At 45.4% G+C, this 17934-nt stretch overlaps 1 protein-coding gene across 1 annotated transcript in view; it reads left to right on the forward strand.

Moving 5' to 3' along the window:
- COL22A1 (collagen type XXII alpha 1 chain) overlaps positions 1-17934 on the forward strand; it is a 515441-nt gene that overhangs the window by 341988 nt on the left and 155519 nt on the right. Inside the window, exons 22-23 of the mRNA XM_075581796.1 lie at positions 2934-2987; positions 10510-10563. Of these exons, the coding sequence (XP_075437911.1) occupies positions 2934-2987; positions 10510-10563 (108 nt within the window). The remainder of the gene's footprint in view (positions 1-2933; positions 2988-10509; positions 10564-17934) is intronic.

Here is a 17934-nt window from a genome sequence, read left to right on the forward strand (position 1 = left end):
TGGTCGGGGATGTACGGCTGTTAATAGATGGTCGGGGATGTACGGATGTTAATAGATGGTCGGGGATGTACGGATGTTAATAGATGGTCGGGGATGTATGGATATTAATAGACGGTCGGGGATGTACGGCTGTTAATAGATGGTCGGGGATGTACGGATGTTAATAGATGGTCGGGGATGTACGGATGTTAATAGATGGTCGGGGATGTACGGATATTAATAGATGGTCGGGGATGTACGGATGTTAATAGATGGTCGGGGATGTACGGCTGTTAATAGATGGTCGGGGATGTATGGATGTTAATAGATGGTCGGGGATGTACGGATATTAATAGATGGTCGGGGATGTACGGATGTTAATAGATGGTCGGGGATGTACTGATGTTAATAGATGGTCGGGGATGTTAGGATGTTAATAGATGGTCGGGGATGTACGGCTGTTAATAGATGGTCGGGGATGTACGGATGTTAATAGATGGTCGGGGATGTACGGATGTTAATAGATGGTCGGGGATGTACGGATATTAATAGATGGTCGGGGATGTACGGATGTTAATAGATGGTCGGGGATGTACGGCTGTTAATAGATGGTCGGGGATGTATGGATGTTAATAGATGGTCGGGGATGTACGGATATTAATAGATGGTCGGGGATGTACGGATGTTAATAGATGGTCGGGGATGTACTGATGTTAATAGATGGTCGGGGATGTTAGGATGTTAATAGATGGTCGGGGATGTACGGCTGTTAATAGATGGTCGGGGATGTACGGATGTTAATAGATGGTCGGGGATGTACGGCTGTTAATAGATGGTCGGGGATGTACGGATATTAATAGACGGTCGGGGATGTACGGCTGTTAATAGATGGTCGGGGATGTACGGATGTTAATAGATGGTCGGGGATGTACGGCTGTTAATAGATGGTCGGGGATGTACGGATATTAATAGACGGTCGGGGATGTACGGCTGTTAATAGATGGTCGGGGATGTACGGATGTTAATAGATGGTCGGGGATGTACGGATGTTAATAGATGGTCGGGGATGTACGGATGTTAATAGATGGTCGGGGATGTACGGCTGTTAATAGATGGTCGGGGATGTACGGATGTTAATAGATGTTCGGGGATGTACGGATGTTAATAGATGTTCGGGGATGTACGGATGTTAATAGATGGTCGGGGATGTACGGATGTTAATAGATGGTCAGGGATGTACGGATGTTAATAGATGGTCGGGGATGTACGGATGTTAATAGATGGTCGGGGATGTACGGATATTAATAGACGGTTGGGGTTGTTCGGATGTTAATAGACGGTTGGGGTTGTTCGGATGTTAATAGATGGTCGGGGATGTACGGCTGTTAATAGATGGTCGGGGATGTATGGCTGTTAATAGATGGTCGGGGATGTACGGCTGTTAATAGATGGTCGGGGATGTACGGATGTTAATAGATGGTCGGGGATGTACGGCTGTTAATAGATGGTCGGGGATGTACTGATGTTAATAGATGGTCGGGGATGTACTGTACTGATGTTAATAGATGGCCATACTTGATGCACATACTTTTTGAATGTCACCTTACCAGAGCAAATGATTGGAGAACCCTCCAAGTCAGGACATGACTTTAACAAAAAATCTTCCAAACAAAAGAAATATTGATTCTTTGCTATTGTAAAATTAGTCAATGTTTTGTTGCTTCACTCTGCTCTGATGATGATGATATACAGTAGCGGCATCCTTTATTATTACACTTCCCGCACGGCATGATGCATGCGGGAAGCGTGGTGACGCGACTTGTTGCGGCGCACTGTGATGTCACAGTCACGTGTGCGCCCGGCTTCCCCGGCTTCCCCGGCTTCCCCGACACCCCTGGAGTTTAAAGTGAAGTAAGCGGGGGTGCGGGGAAGCAGAGGGGCAGAGCAGGAGCCGGGTTCGGGGTCGGGAAGGGGGGCTCAAATGCGCCCGAAGTGGAGGGGGGTGCGTGGAGGAAACGCGGCGGCGTGCGGTCTAGACTGGCGAAAGCCGGAGTAGATCCCAGCATGCCGCCGGCATTTGTAAGAATAAAGGATGTCGCTACTGTATATAGTGACCCGTTCACATGCTTTATCCTATTTACATTTCACTATTTGTTGGACATTCACCAGTTGGAGTGCTTGGTATATGATTTATGCTATGAATTCTTTTGACCTATTGAACTTTGTTTAGGTATTGGCTCGTAAAAGTTCAGTTTTAATTAGTATAAGGATTTTTAGTGCATTTAAATAGGGGCTTTCTATCTGTCTGTTTCACGTACCCTGTACCTATTTTTCCCTTGATGCACCAATTCTCATTTCACTCCTACTGTAGGTTGAGCGAGTCCAATTGTTGTTTTGTGCTGATGTGTATATAGACTCAGATATTGGCTGCAACTCCACAATATACAGTAAAATAATAAATATTTTAAATTACAGTAGCACTCTAAATAAGTATGCACTATTACTCTGATTATATAGCATATGTATATAATTTACAGGCCGATAAGGGCAGTAACTCGCCATTTTTCTATAATGAACAGCAACTTTTACATTTATACATGTATATGTAAAGCTGAAATCTGAAATTCTGTTTTAGCATTTACATAAAGTAAATAGGAATATATTTAATTGTTTGTCTACTTAGTCTGGCATATTATTTATTGTCCTGGTATATATACATGGTCATACCACATTGTCTTCATTTCCATTATCAGGATTCATCTGGACAACATTAGAAGTAACATGTAATGTACTTTGTAATGCTGGTTTGATGTGGTTCACAATACTTTGGTGTATTGAATGACCCTCTAAGCTATTCAGACAAATTCTGCTTCCCTGAATACACGCTCTTTAAAATGTGCAAGTAATCAAGCTGTCTGCTGTGTGTCCCTTAATGTTTGTCTCATATTTTGTAGGGAATACCTGGTCCTCGGGGCCCTCCAGGCCTCATGGGAAAACCTGGCGTTTCAGTAAGTTACCAATTAGGGATATTTTCTAGGAAATATATTTGAGGCATTGTAAATCGTTACAGTCATGTTTTTGAAGGGAAAATGGTACCAAAAAACCATAAGCAAAGAGAAAATAATTTATGTCTAAACCACAATAAATAATTCAGTGTTAAACAAAGAAATGCGGCAGAATCCTCTCAATTTCCCATGTCTTATTGATCTCTGAAAAGAAAGGCGCCAGAACTCAAAACAAAGTGCAGAAACTCAGTTCCCCAAGTAAAAGTTTTGTTAAACAGTGAAAAAAGCAATGTTATAAAATGTTGACAGCTGATAGGGAAGCAGAGTATTCTTGGAATAAATGTTAGGTACTGTAAAATTGTATTGTCAGAACTGCATGCCTTTTAATATTCTAGCACATTCCATAATGAGAGAACACCAGACTACCTGTCAGGGAATTTGAAAACCTTCATGAGGGGTGCAAATTTTAATGAGCGTACCTTTATTCGGTTTGCTGAATATCTAACCGCCAAATGTTTGTTAAAACAAAATACTGGGGAGAGATTTAACATTCTCAAACTGTCGTTATTCCAGTCTAAGTAAACATTTCAGAGTCTCATCCAGGGTTCTTGAGCAAGGACATGTGATTAGATTAGAGATATGCAAACTTTTCCAGTGGCTTATATATTGTCCAAAATACTCCCCTATACGGTACAACATACTGTATAGAGAGATACCTGGGTAGTCAACTAAATAGGGTTCTCTCCCTTATATGTTACTCTGTGGAAACCTTTACCTTGTAAACTGCTTGTAAACTTTAAAAAAGTTTAATTTTCACTAACAGTTTTTTTTTTGTGCAAAGTTTGAAAGTTTGGCCGAAGAGTTTGTACATTTCTAGTAAAGAGAGGCCTGCTGTGAAAGCAGAATACAAGCGGGGCAGAACGATCTTGTGGGAGGAAATGTTTAATCAAATATATAAAACACAGACAAAGCTCAGTGCACATCCAGAAAAAATTATATACGGTACAGTGCCTAAATATACATGTATAAATAACTAATAATTAAAATGGTCTTTTAGTTTAACATTTTGGCCAAATTGTTGTAAGCCGTTGAGCCAACTGCACGGCAGACCACGTTTCAAGGGTCCCTGCACTAATATAGATTCTTAATAACCTGTGCATTGCCAGGAAGAATGATTTATAATAAAAGACCATTTTATTTATTAGTTATTTATACATGTATATTTAGGCACTATACCGTATATAAGTTTTTCTGGATGTGCACTGAGCTTTGTCTGTGTTTTATGTTATGTCTCTTGTTTTAAATATATATATTGCCATGCTCAGTAGCACTCCTCTGTGAAACTTATATGCTTATATATATGTTGTGGGTATTTTGGGGGTTTAATATGAGCTTGTAGGTGTTCTGTATGTTTTATAATCAAATATATAACTGTTTTTTGAGCTACTTGTTGGGGAGTTACAGTACTGTATGTGCTTATGACAGAGAAGACAGCAATAATATGACAGTACCTAATTAAACCCCTTTAAAATAGATTTAGGCCACATCAACTGCGTTACCTCCTCAAATAAACAAATAAGGTTAGTTTAGCATGCCCCACCCCTCATAAATCCATGTTGACTTACTGATTATTTTGTTATCCAAAATGTATTCCTGAAAATGATCCCTTAATAAAACTTCAAGTAACTTCCCATATACTTTATGATATCAGGCTTACAGGTCTGTAATGCGCTGGTTGTGATCTAGCACCATGCTTGCTTTACTCCAATCTTGTTGCCTATGGAAATGGAGTCCCTGGATATTACTGTAAATATAACAGTCTCCCTATGACTGAACTCAGGTCCTTTTAGGACCCTTGAATGATAGCTTTATTTACGTTAATTTGATCAAATTGCCTTTGCACTTCATCTGTTAGCAAACTGTTAGGTAATGTGAAGGTTGTGGCTTACTCTTGTTGTAATACTTTTGCAATTGGCTCCTCCGTGATATATACAGAGCAAAAAATATATTTTTAATACCCCTGCCTTCTCCTCATTACCAATACTGTGCTTACCCATGTCATTCTGAAAGGGTACTATACTATTTTGGAATCTATCTCTTTAGTTTTAATTCCAAACTTTATCCAATTGCACTATAACCAAATTGCACCTCAGTCAAACAGCTCAGGACACAGCAAAGCCGTGCAAGCAAGTTCCCCCGATGTATATGTAACGGTGTTTCTGGCCCGGTCTGACCCACCCAATCTCACATTGGCCCCTGTGGTCTAACCGGACCCCATTACAGTGTGGATATGTCATATGGTGCACCTGCTGGCTACAGGACTCCTGAGTCTCCCGCATGATGGTGTGTGGGGAGAACCCGTCAGACAGGCCTGAGGTAGTGTGCTGAGTCTCACCTAGTTCCAGTGCAGCGCCTCCACCTCACCAGGGTCCCTGCGTCCGCAAGGGGATGATCCTGGCGAGGAACTCCTCCGTGGTGCTCCTCTCTGTACACTCATTCTTGATAGATACACGAGAGGGTTTCTGGCTGAACTCATCTTTATTGACACGGCAGGGCAACTGCCCTCCACAAGGAGTATCTTCAGCCGCTCATCTCGCCAGTGCTCCCTTTAGTTAGGTATGTCACCCAGATCAGGGATTCACTATTCCCGCAGGAATCACTGTCCTGTGCCAGGTCCCTGGACACAGCCTCCCATGGAGTTACTATAACATAACTGCCAGAGCTCCTCCTCAGCTCTGACAAGAGCTTTCCAGCAACACTCAGCAACCAACCACTTTGCAACTCCACATCAGAACTAACTTTAGAACACAGTGCTGTGCCTTATGTAAGGTTCTGAGGCTGACACATCTCTGACATCACTAACCATGGAGTCAGAGCATGTGACCAGTCCCAGCCATACACAGAGCACCCCACCAGGGTGTGAGGGAAAACCTCCATGATTACTGCTGGCATGCCCACACTTACCAGGCCTTACTGCCAGCAGGAGAGATGACTGTAGGCATTTTACATGACCGCTACATTCTCCCCCTGGTGAATCCCATCGTCCTCGCTGGGACCTAAATTTGTATACCTCTTTCCAGGAAGCACTGTAACACAAAACATAATTAGGTTAACATCCATACAAATTTTCAGCATATTGTAAACATGACCTCAGTACATATGAATACAGTCATCCGCCAAGCCCGCCCCGACCAGCAGCCACAGACCCGCAGGATGCGTCAGTACCCCCTAAAAATAGTGATCTGGGTCAGGTTTCCTCACTTCCCGGTTACCCATATCCAGGACCGTAACATAGTAATGCCTAGGTGACCCTCTCTCTGGCACATAGGTCACTCTATGTTTGTGAACATTTCTCCCTATGCTCCACACTCGCATCAGGGTGTCTATTCTTTCTTCCGCCTTTTTACCTACTATGTCGCTCCCCCTATTGGTTAAGTACAGCTCTATAGTTTCTTGGAGCCACGATTCCCTATTGTCCTCAATTTCATCCATCAGGGGCTCCGGAACATAGGGATACTCCAACCCATGGGATTTTTTATATTTGACTATTATAGCCCTCTCCGCCCTACTGACCCTGGTCAGATCCGCATTACCTGCCCTCCCAGGTAATACCCATGATAGGGGCTCATCAGGATCGACTGGATCTGATAGTGTGTCGGGACCCATGGGCGCTATGTCTCTACGCTCCAGCTGGAACCACCTCTCCTGTAATTCCCTGTCCCTCTGCTCTGGTGTAAACTCTCCCTCTTTCCACCAGAAATCTACCACGTCCTCCCGCCGGATGAGGAACCGAGTACGGTCCATCCATGCGGAGTACCCCTCAAATAGTGGAGCCCACCACCGGGTCTCCTTAAAGGGATTAGGCCCTGGTTCCCGATCGTCATCAAATGAAAATACCCCTGACGACCTTGTGGATCGCGGTGTGGACCACTTTGATGACCCCGGAGCCTTTACTGCCAGTTGGGGTACTGTATGCGCCACCCTCAATTCTCCTCCTCCCCGTGAATCACCTTCCGTAGCTCCACTGAGCTGCCTCTCCCCAGTCCGTTTTTCCTCCCCCCCCAAAGGAATGTCCACAAGTTCCAAGCTGGGCGGTGAACCCGGTGACTGTGTGATAGGGGTAGGTACATTAGCTAGGGCATGGGGTTGGGTATAGGGGCATGGGGCGGGATCCCACGGGGTTACGACCCGCTCCTGGCTGTCCGTAGACTGGTCCAAGGATGATGTCTCACCCTCCTCAGTCCTGATACCGTCTCTCCATTTTCTGGGCAATACGAGCGGTCGGGGACCTTCCCCCAATCGCCGAAGCGTCGCTGCTTCCCCTTCCTGGGTTCCGCCGTCGCCACCGGAAGTGACGTCCTCCCCGGAACCGGAAGCGTCGCCATCTCGCGTTGGACCCCCATGCGGGATCTCTTCTTCCACGACGACATCCGGTTGCTCCGCCGTCGCCACCGGAAGTGATGCCGTCCCTCCACGTGCGCGTTGGGCCTGGCGCGGCCCTTCCAGCGCTTCGCCGTCTGCTGTGGCCAGGTAAGAGATAGGGCTTTTTGGCTTACCCATCCGCAGGGGTGTAGGCGTCTCTCTCCCATCTCCGCCAGGTCCTGGGATGGCGGGACTCCGTCGGTCGGATCGCCTATCTGCGGGGGACGTCCGGTCACTCACCCCACGGGGCGTCGTTCTTCCCGTCTGTCTTTTCCGCTCCGTTCTTGCTACCGCCAGCTCACGGAGGTCCTCATCAGAGTAGTCCCCTCGCCCCGACCTAGGGGTCGCGGGGCGGGGTGAAAGTCTCTTTGCCCCTGTCTCGGGGTTTAATCCAGCCGCCTCAATGGCCAGTGACCCAGCCGACTTGACCGGCTCCAGTCCCCTATCTCCGGGACTCGCGCGGTTCATCCACAGCGCGCCCGGGGACTCAGCAGAGCGCCGGGTCACATCCACCGGGGGGTCAGCAGGCTGTATTGGGACAAACGTGGGCATAGGCCACAGATACAAAGTCCCGCAATGAGGGCAACGTGCCATCGTATTCACAGTACCTCCGGGCAGCCCGCATTGTAGGCAGAGCCCGACTACCGTCTCTGTATTGGCCACCCTCACCACCAGCACCCCGCCGGGCACTGAGTAGGGCTGGGTGGAGACCATAGTGCCCACAGTAGAGGAGCAGGCCATTCTTTGTACAGGAGTCACTTCCTGTACAGGTCTCTCCTTCTCTGTGGTTCCTCGCAACTGACTGGTGGAAGTTGCTGGATCCGCCACTCCCTGCTTCGGCTCCTCCCTTCTCTGACAGAGTTGGAACCCGCCCCCAGGGGTTGCAATAATGGGCGGGTCCCACAGGGGAATATCATGCCCCTTAATTAAGGCCGCACCTCTCTCAGTCCTGGTGGGCGCGGTTTGCGTTTTCGCGCCAGTCTCCTCTTCAGAGCTGGAGTCTTTTCCCGCGGCTAGTTCCCGCTTTCTCCTTGCAGCAGCTTTTTGCACAAGGTACCTTTGCTTGCAAATCATCTCCACGGCCGGAACTACTTTTTGTAGTGGCGCCGTCTGGATATCAGTCCCTGGGCCCAGTGGGTGCATCCCCACAGGCCATAATTGAAAGTCATTCCCGCTGGTAGAAATCAGGGGAGGGTCCCATAAACTCAACGGTTGACTCAGCACAGGGGCTGAATTAGTCACTGTCCATCCCGGCGCAGCCATAGCTTTCGCGCCATGCCCCCCATCAGGGCGGGGCTCTGCTGTTCGCGCCATTCCCGGCCAGCTCTGTGCAAGTCCTGCAGCAGCCATTTTTCCCGCGCCTGGCCCATGCGGTTTCCCTAGCAAGCGGGAACCGCCATTTTGGTTGGTTTTTGCGCCCAAAAAGTCCATTCGTTCGCTCTCACGGGGTTCTCCCCCAATTATAACAATTTCTTCACACTCTTCAAGGGTGGCCCCTCGCTGTCCCAGGCAGGATAAAAACGGGGCAGCCACGGCCTTTGCTCCGCTCCAGAGCAAACTCGTTAAGGACAATTCAGCGACAGTCTGCTCTTCAGTGGGTTGCACGCCACGGGTGCCCTCCCCATCAGCCTCTGTCCGCCATTTTACGTTCTCCGCGCCACGCGGATCCTCCACTTTCTCATAACAGTTGTCGTACATGAGGCTCCACTCTGCGGGGCAGCCACCACACCGGTACAATAAAGATTAGTTCAGATGCACCACCACATGTGTACTTTCTCTAGGTGTGACTCAGGGTTGCACTACCTCAGGCTAGGCTCACTCTCTCAGTGTCTGCTGTGACTCCTTCCTCCCAGTCTGTGCTCCCTACGGTGAGTGTCTGGAATGGCTAGGTACTCTGGCTGGCTCTGCCATGCAGTACTTGGGGCGTCTACCTGTCTTGGTCAGCCTAGCGCAGACCCTCTCCAGGACTCCTGACCAAGTTAACAGGCTGTCCCTTCTGGCATCCTACCAACTAGCACTGCCTCAAGGTGACTCGGTCAGCTATAGCCCGCTCCAGGCCCCTCACTCCCTTCAGGCCCCTAGGTTGTCCCTGCGAACTGACAATATCCCGTCAGCCCCCTGACCACCCCTAGGTCCGTCCCTACTCAGCACAAAGTGGCAGCAGACACTCTCCCTGTTTCCAAGTGACCTAGCTAAAAGCCTGTCCTGTTGACGGGTCTGATCTCAGCAGCTCGCCTCCAAATGTAACGGTGTTTCTGGCCCGGTCTGACCCACCCAATCTCACATTGGCCCCTGTGGTCTAACCGGACCCCATTACAGTGTGGATATGTCATATGGTGCACCTGCTGGCTACAGGACTCCTGAGTCTCCCGCATGATGGTGTGTGGGGAGAACCCGTCAGACAGGCCTGAGGTAGTGTGCTGAGTCTCACCTAGTTCCAGTGCAGCGCCTCCACCTCACCAGGGTCCCTGCGTCCGCAAGGGGATGATCCTGGCGAGGAACTCCTCCGTGGTGCTCCTCTCTGTACACTCATTCTTGATAGATACACGAGAGGGTTTCTGGCTGAACTCATCTTTATTGACACGGCAGGGCAACTGCCCTCCACAAGGAGTATCTTCAGCCGCTCATCTCGCCAGTGCTCCCTTTAGTTAGGTATGTCACCCAGATCAGGGATTCACTATTCCCGCAGGAATCACTGTCCTGTGCCAGGTCCCTGGACACAGCCTCCCATGGAGTTACTATAACATAACTGCCAGAGCTCCTCCTCAGCTCTGACAAGAGCTTTCCAGCAACACTCAGCAACCAACCACTTTGCAACTCCACATCAGAACTAACTTTAGAACACAGTGCTGTGCCTTATGTAAGGTTCTGAGGCTGACACATCTCTGACATCACTAACCATGGAGTCAGAGCATGTGACCAGTCCCAGCCATACACAGAGCACCCCACCAGGGTGTGAGGGAAAACCTCCATGATTACTGCTGGCATGCCCACACTTACCAGGCCTTACTGCCAGCAGGAGAGATGACTGTAGGCATTTTACATGACCGCTACATATAGATTATTATGTATTGATTATTAATAAAGTGTTTCTCTCCAAAAGGGATCGGAAGGCCCCAAAGGCAACACTGGACTCCCTGGCCTTGAAGGACAACGGGTGAGCAAAACGTTACAAAATGTATTCATTTTGAGGGTTATATTTTGAGACAAATATTTTCCATAAAAAGTCAGTATAGTTAACCCTTTGACTTCCAGATGTAGCTACCATGCTTTCTTTGGTATTTGTTGTAATGTGTATTCTTTATAGAACATTGCAGTATTTTTCTACCATTCCAGTTTTGTTATTGCTCTCTATTCAATGTATTACCAAGAACAAATGTTCACACTTACTGTATCTTACGTGTGAATGTCAAATTAAGCTGTTTATCCCAAAAACATGGCCAGGTTGGGATGCCCTGAGGAGTGGCTTGAGAAATACTGGATTAAAACGTGTAGATGTTAATATAAACCCTAGAGTTTTATTTATTGTTTGATGACTTTTTTCCTGGCTAAAAAACGTGATGCATTGTTTTAGTTTCATCATCACACTTGTCTCATTGAAACAACCCCAGTAAACCACTGCATACATCAGTTAGAAGTAGCTTCTTGTTCCTTTGAATGGCCCTATCAGAGACACCCCACTACCTCCATGAATGAACTTCTAGGGCAGGGGGTAGCCAACTCTAGTCCTCAAGGGCCACCAACAGGTCAAATTTGCAAGATATCCCTGCTTCAGCAGAGGTGGCCCAATCAGTGGCTCTGTCGAAGACTGTGCTGAAGCAGGGATATCTTTAAAACCTGACCTGTTGGTGGCCCTTGAGGGCAGGATTTGGCCACCTCTGTGCTAGTACAGTGACAAAGTCCATAGACAACTGGCTTTGCTGTATACCTGTCCCATGAAATATAATCGTCTACTGAAGGTACCCCAGGTACAGGCCATGTTCTGGGGATAACGCAGTAGTACTCAGAAACAAGTTGAATCTAAGTATTTTACATTCTCATGCTTGTGGGTTTTTTTTAGCCATTACTAGAAGAATTGAAAAACACTCTTTCAGGCTCATATTCAAGATGCCTCTTTCCGTGTCAGGGAAGAGTTTCATTCCAATTATTTGAATTGAGTAAATCCCTTCTCTTCAGGGATGCAGTGTCTCTCAGTATATTGAATAGGAGGCATATAAATGAATATGTGCCTCGTTACAATCAGTCTGAGTGATTCTCTTCTGAAGGGTCCTGCAACTTATTATAAAACCGGAGCAGAAAACACAATTACAAAGCAGACCAACTAAAAAAATGACTAGCACAGAACACGTAACAAGCAAAGGAAAGTGTTTATGATGAACACCTTGATGTAGAATGAACTTACTCCTTTTTATGTTTTATTTTTTAATGGAAATATATTTTCTATACACATTTTGTGCTTGTTTCTGTGCTGGGTCTCTTTGAATTATGCAGTACTATAAGATTTTTCTATTTTTATACCTTTTCTATTTTTACACCTTGATGTAGAATGAACTTACTCCTTTTTATGTTTTATTTTTTAATGGAAATATATTTTCTATACACATTTTGTGCTTGTTTCTGTGCTGGGTCTTTTTGAATTATGCAGTACTATAAGATTTTTCTATTTTTATTAAAAAAAACAAAAAACCTTTCTTACTTCAACTCTTTGTAAAACCCCAAATATTTATTTGGTTTATGTTTCAAAATATTAAATAAGTTATGGTGGCTAAAAAAAGTGGCAAAAACTGTCCACTGTATACATCAACTACAAATATCTTTTGTGAGCACAGTCATGTGTCTGAGACAGGTCTGCAATGCTGCTTTTCACCGTTATCTCCCAGCATACAATGCTTCCACTGCAGCTAGGGATTCTGGGTAAGGACATGCATATGAGCACACAGTGTCACCTTTTGATTTAAATCCCTTTTAACATGGATCCTATAAGCTTACAGTATGCCTGACGCATTACACAACTTTTCAACACAGCCTGGGTTAAAGAAGTGGATAGCCAGTAAAGCTACAGTACTCACAGACGGCTGTTGCAACCTTCGGTGTGAGGCTGGTTATACTGGCTTTGCAATTTGAAGCTGAATAGGTTTCAACCACACATTAAATAAGTTATGGTCGGTAAAAAAAAAAGTGACAAAAAACCCTCCACCGTACAATGTACAACAAATAAAAATGTAACTTCTGCGCACATGAGCATGTCTCAGACAGACCTGCAACCCTGCCTTTCACCATATACACATTCATTACCTAACTGCTACTATTATTAAAAAAATGTTCATCCAATATTTGAATCCTACAGTATTTAGAGAGTGTTCATTCCATCTTTTACTAATCTTAGTAATGCACCATTACATATTTGCAAGACATAGAGTAATGGCCCTAAATCCATTAGCTTCATTTTGCTGAGCTTCGCACAAAAAAACTCACTCTCCTACCTGTATTGCCCTAACATATCTCTGATGATTGATGCTCTTTGGTGTTACATTATGGCAGTTTGAAATTGCTACATTTTAGAAAGATAAAATCAATGGTAGGTAATATTGCAACTTAATTATTCAAGTGAAAACAAAATCTGCAAACACTGTTGAAAAGTTGCTTCATTTTGTATTTTACTGGATTGTCTTAATGCATAAACAAGTTGTTCTAGCAGAAAACCCTCTGGTGATTTGACTGCTGGTAATGGAGGCACATTATGTATATTCATAGATATAGCTACTTATTTTGGCATCCTGGTAATGAATGTCATTACAGGATAGATTACAAAATACCTAATAAGGATTTTTAGCACCAATAAGTGGCATGATTACAATTGTGTCCCATCTGTCTAAGGGGTCTATGCTATGTGGCCAGGTCTCCCCTTTGGGCATCCCCCTCGGCCTCCTTAGTTTCTCCCCCTTACCTCCGCGGGTGCTGCGGTTAGACCGCCGTAGACAGGGAGATGCATGGAGGCTGAGGCAGGGACGATTAGGTCGCCAGAGGTCCGTGGCGCACGTGGCTAGCGGGGGCCGCCATGTTAAAGGTGCGCGCAGTACGGTCTGAGGGGATGGCGCCCATCTTGGTGTACCTCGCGCATGTTTACATTATAGTTAGGCTCTGCAAGGGGAGCTACATTACCCAGCAGCCCCTGGGGCGCGAACCAGCCAATAGGGCTGCAGCATCCACTGCCCAACAGAAAGGATACATATGACGTGCTGGGACATCAGAGGGTAAGGGTGTAGGTGCAGGGTGTCATTAGGCCCCTGCACAAGGCCAGAGACCCCCTGTTAGGCCCCAGCAAGGCCCCGACTCCCCTGTTCAGTTTGTGGCTGCTACAGGCACAGGCCCTTATGGACACTGCCCCATTTAGCATTCATAGTGTCAGGGACACAGAAGGACGCTTTGTAGTGGTTGCGGCCTGTGGTCTGGGAAAAGAACACCACCGCAAGGCACAGAGACTACCTTCATAGTGATATTACCCACGCCGGAATTCACCCCACGTGGAGGTGGACGCCATCGCAAACAATGTCGCTGGACCAGCAGATCCTTTATCTTCAGTTGGCGTTACCGGGTGTTGGAGCACCCGGCAGGTATATCACCATTGTACAAGTGCACCAACAGTAACACGCTAGTGGGGCAGCGCTGTCTCACACACTTGGGTGGATGGCTACTTGTGGACACCAGGGTGGTTGGGTGCCCAGGGGCACCTCAGTACTTTGAGGTAAACCCCATCAGGGTGTGAACACGGTGTTGGGGCACGGCACTCCGAGGCCTGAGTGGTTCTGTTATTATCATTATTATTCATACGTTTTCAGTAAACTTGTTATATCATACCAGTGTGTATTACTTATATAGTGTCCTGCACGGGGTTATCACACACTGTTAGGATCCCACTCAGGTGGATGCACTATCACCAGATGGACCAGGTACACCCCAGGCTCTCAGCAGCAGAGGTTCAGGCCTCCTGTGAGCCACAGGTAATGCACCACATACACAGTAGCCGCCATATCTCCCAGGGGGTGGGGAAAGTGCGCTACAGCTATAAGCCACTTATCGCCACCTTATCGTCAAAAAAGCCTACAGCGATTCAGGAAACACCAAGAAGTCGGTAATAAGAGAACTTATCGTAAAAAATGTTGGCTGAAAAACAAATCTCCAAACGTGCGCCGAAAAGCCACTTATCATCACTTATCGCCAGCTTTTCAAACTCAATGTACAGGCATACCCCGCATTAACGTACGCAATGGGACCGGAGCATGTATGTAAAGCGAAAATGTACTTAAAGTGAAGCACTACCTTTTCCCACTTATCGATGCATGTACTGTACTGCAATCGTTATATACGTGCATAACTGATGTAAATAACGCATTTGTAAGAGGCTCCATAGTCTCCCTGCTTGCGCACAGCTTTGGTACAGGTAGGGAGCCAGTATTGCTGTTCAGGACGTGATGACAGACGCATGCATGATCTGCCGTTTGCCTATTGGGCGATATGTACTTACTCGCGAGTGTACTTAAAGTGAGTGTACGTAAAGCGGGGTATGCCTGTATTCTAGTAGCCCCGATTAGCTTATCACGGCTCTAGAATTGAGATTTCCTCTCAAAATGTCCTCACCAGGGAAAGTTGGCAAGAGTGTGGTGAGAAGCTGCCGATAAGGCGGCGAAACGGGACTTAGAAAAAAATGCATTTTTCCTGCACCGGATTGATGCCGGGAGTCTCTGGAGCTGATATCCATTAATATCACCACTGGAGACCCCCAGCATGAATCCCATGCAATAAAAAGGCATTTACAGGCAACTTCATTATTTTAGCGATTATCTGCTAAGGCAATGAAGGGGTTAATGGACAACAGCAGCTTTATTGGGGGCAGAGGGGGTGTGTGAAGGGGGTACTTGGCTCTTCAATCACCCCCTCTGCCCCCAATAAACATTACAATATGTTCTAATCACCAATACACAACCCACTCCCTATGTCCCCACATGAAACCATCATTTATTTTGCTCCCGCACACTATTAATAAAAATGACATTAAAGGAGCTTCATTACCGTAGCAGATAGATGCTACGGTAACAAATATGTTAAACGTTTCATGAAATGTCCCGCGTCACGTGACCGTGGGAATCAAATGCATAGGAGATAGCGGCACCCCATAACGGGGCCTGTACCTCGGGAAGCAGAGGGTCCCCGGACCTGAAATCAACGCGGTTCTGCTCCAGAGACCCCCTGCTACAATACACTAGTAAAAAAAATAAAAAGATTTGCGCAGGAAGAGGCGTCTCTCTCTGCAGCAGAAACAACTCGCCAGATGAGCCCTTTACACAGGATCAATCATCACGTCGCCGGTTACTCGCCTTTTTTTGTAAATGTTGCTATCACTGGTATTTGGGGCTTTCTGCATACCGTCATAGCAACGCTGTCAAAAATGGAGATTTTTAAATTCCTACATTTGGAAGTTATCAACAATTGAAGAACATTTCCTAATCCTCCAATTCTTATTGAACTTTCAATGGAAGGATGAGACACCTTAATCTCCCCTTAATCTGATTTATGATTTATTCCCATTATGTCCCACGTTAAAATATCTTTACTTTACACTGCAATGTGTGTACACAATACTAGCAGTGAAATCGAATAGAAGACCAACAAAATAGTTACGCTTGCTCTCTATTTTTATACAAACATTTATTAGGCAATTCCCACCAATTAAAGCATGGTGCATACTGTTCAACTACAGTAACTAAAGGTTAACACTGTGATAATGACCCCAAACTGGTTTTGTATTCCTATTTACAGGTCAGTTAGAAACTGGTGTATATTAGAATTGAAGCTAAAGAAAGACCAGTCGGGTTTATTATCACATTGGTGAATCAAGAAGTTGTGCATACAGTACACTAGGGGACTCACAGAGCCAACATACAATCATAAAGGGTCATTAGAATGAATAATAACATTTATCCATAGAGTACTTTAAAGCAGCAATGCGTGTTACTCAATATTTGTACTCGTTTTCTTTTCATAATTTGAGTCAGAAGGAGGAAATATTTCCCTCTGAAGTGTTTTTCCATCTCAATGCTGTATCATATGCTGGGAAACACTGGAATGTGATGTCACTGTCCGATTAGGTCACATTGCTAATTGCCTCTGTTACTCGCGTGCAGAAATGTGCCCGGTGGATACCTTTTAAAGCATTAACATTTTTCTCTATAGAGGATGTCACAAAACTTGGATTGTTGATTTAAAGTTCCAGTCTCTTTAAATAACAATGGTACTAATGGTCTTACTGTAATGGCCTCCCATGCATAGAGTACTTTTTTTGGAGGTGTTGTTTTTATGAGAAATCTAAAGCAAGGGCTTCCAAACACTTCCACCAATGGCCATGGCAATATCCAAATGATGATCTATCTTGACATGATAACTTGCATTATATCTGCTTCGGTGCCAGAAGAGTCTGCAATTTATTTGCAAAGGTGTCTGCAATGTAAGGAATTTCAGTACATTCTGACAGCAAAAAAAAACATATTAAGAAAAGACAGTACATTATTAACATGATTATGTTTTACCAGTAGATATAAAAGACTGCTCTCTACATTATATCTGTATATATCTCTGGATAGAGTTGTGCTCACTTGCATCTCCACCATTTGTCCCTATGTTATTCTTGGAACAGAATCTGCAGTTCTCGTGAAGATCTGACCGTGATTGGAATGTGGGAGGGTAGGACTTCATCTTCTGCTCCTGATGGTGTTTGTTTGTTGGTGATATAGGACACGTGACAACTCCACAAGCATTCACATGAGCCCAGAAACAGAAGCCGCAGGCATTCTGGCATAGCAAGTGTTTAATATAAGCTTACTAGTTCAATTTCCTATTTTACACTAAAAAGGAATTCTAAAATAATTTTTAAAAAGGGACACACTTAAAAACAAGAGGCCCATTTGTGTGTAAATTTTAGGTGTAATAGTAAATAAATAAAGTTGCTGTGTTGCTTGGACCCCTGTCCTGGGTAGTATACTGTATATAAAGTAAGATATGCTGTTATTTTACAGCAAACATTCTTTGTGATATACATCTAATTATGTATATATATATATATCACCCAAAAATCTACTCGCCCAACCAAAAAATCTACTCGCCACCTAGTCCCGCCCCCAACCCCGCTTTAAAATAAAATATATAAATAAAATACATTTAATAAATTCCTAGTCAGAACAACATTCGTTTTTGACAAATGTATTTATTACATTATACTACAATTAGTCCTTGTTACGTGTGTGTGTGTGTGTGTGTCGTGTGTGTGTGTGTGTAAGTGTGTAAGTGTCGGATCTAGAAATAAAAGCCACAGGTGAATGACTAGTTTCCTGAACCCCTTAACCAGTGTCTGGACGTCCCCGCTTCACAATATCTAAAGCAGCAATCCCGCCTGGGATCTTACCTGATCCGCAGTCCCTCAATGTCCAGGTACCTCATTCCCGCAATGTTATAAGTTGGAGGGGGGGTGTTCCCT

The sequence above is a fragment of the Ascaphus truei genome, chromosome 2 (assembly GCF_040206685.1).
Source record: "Ascaphus truei isolate aAscTru1 chromosome 2, aAscTru1.hap1, whole genome shotgun sequence".
NCBI lineage: Eukaryota > Metazoa > Chordata > Amphibia > Anura > Ascaphidae > Ascaphus > Ascaphus truei.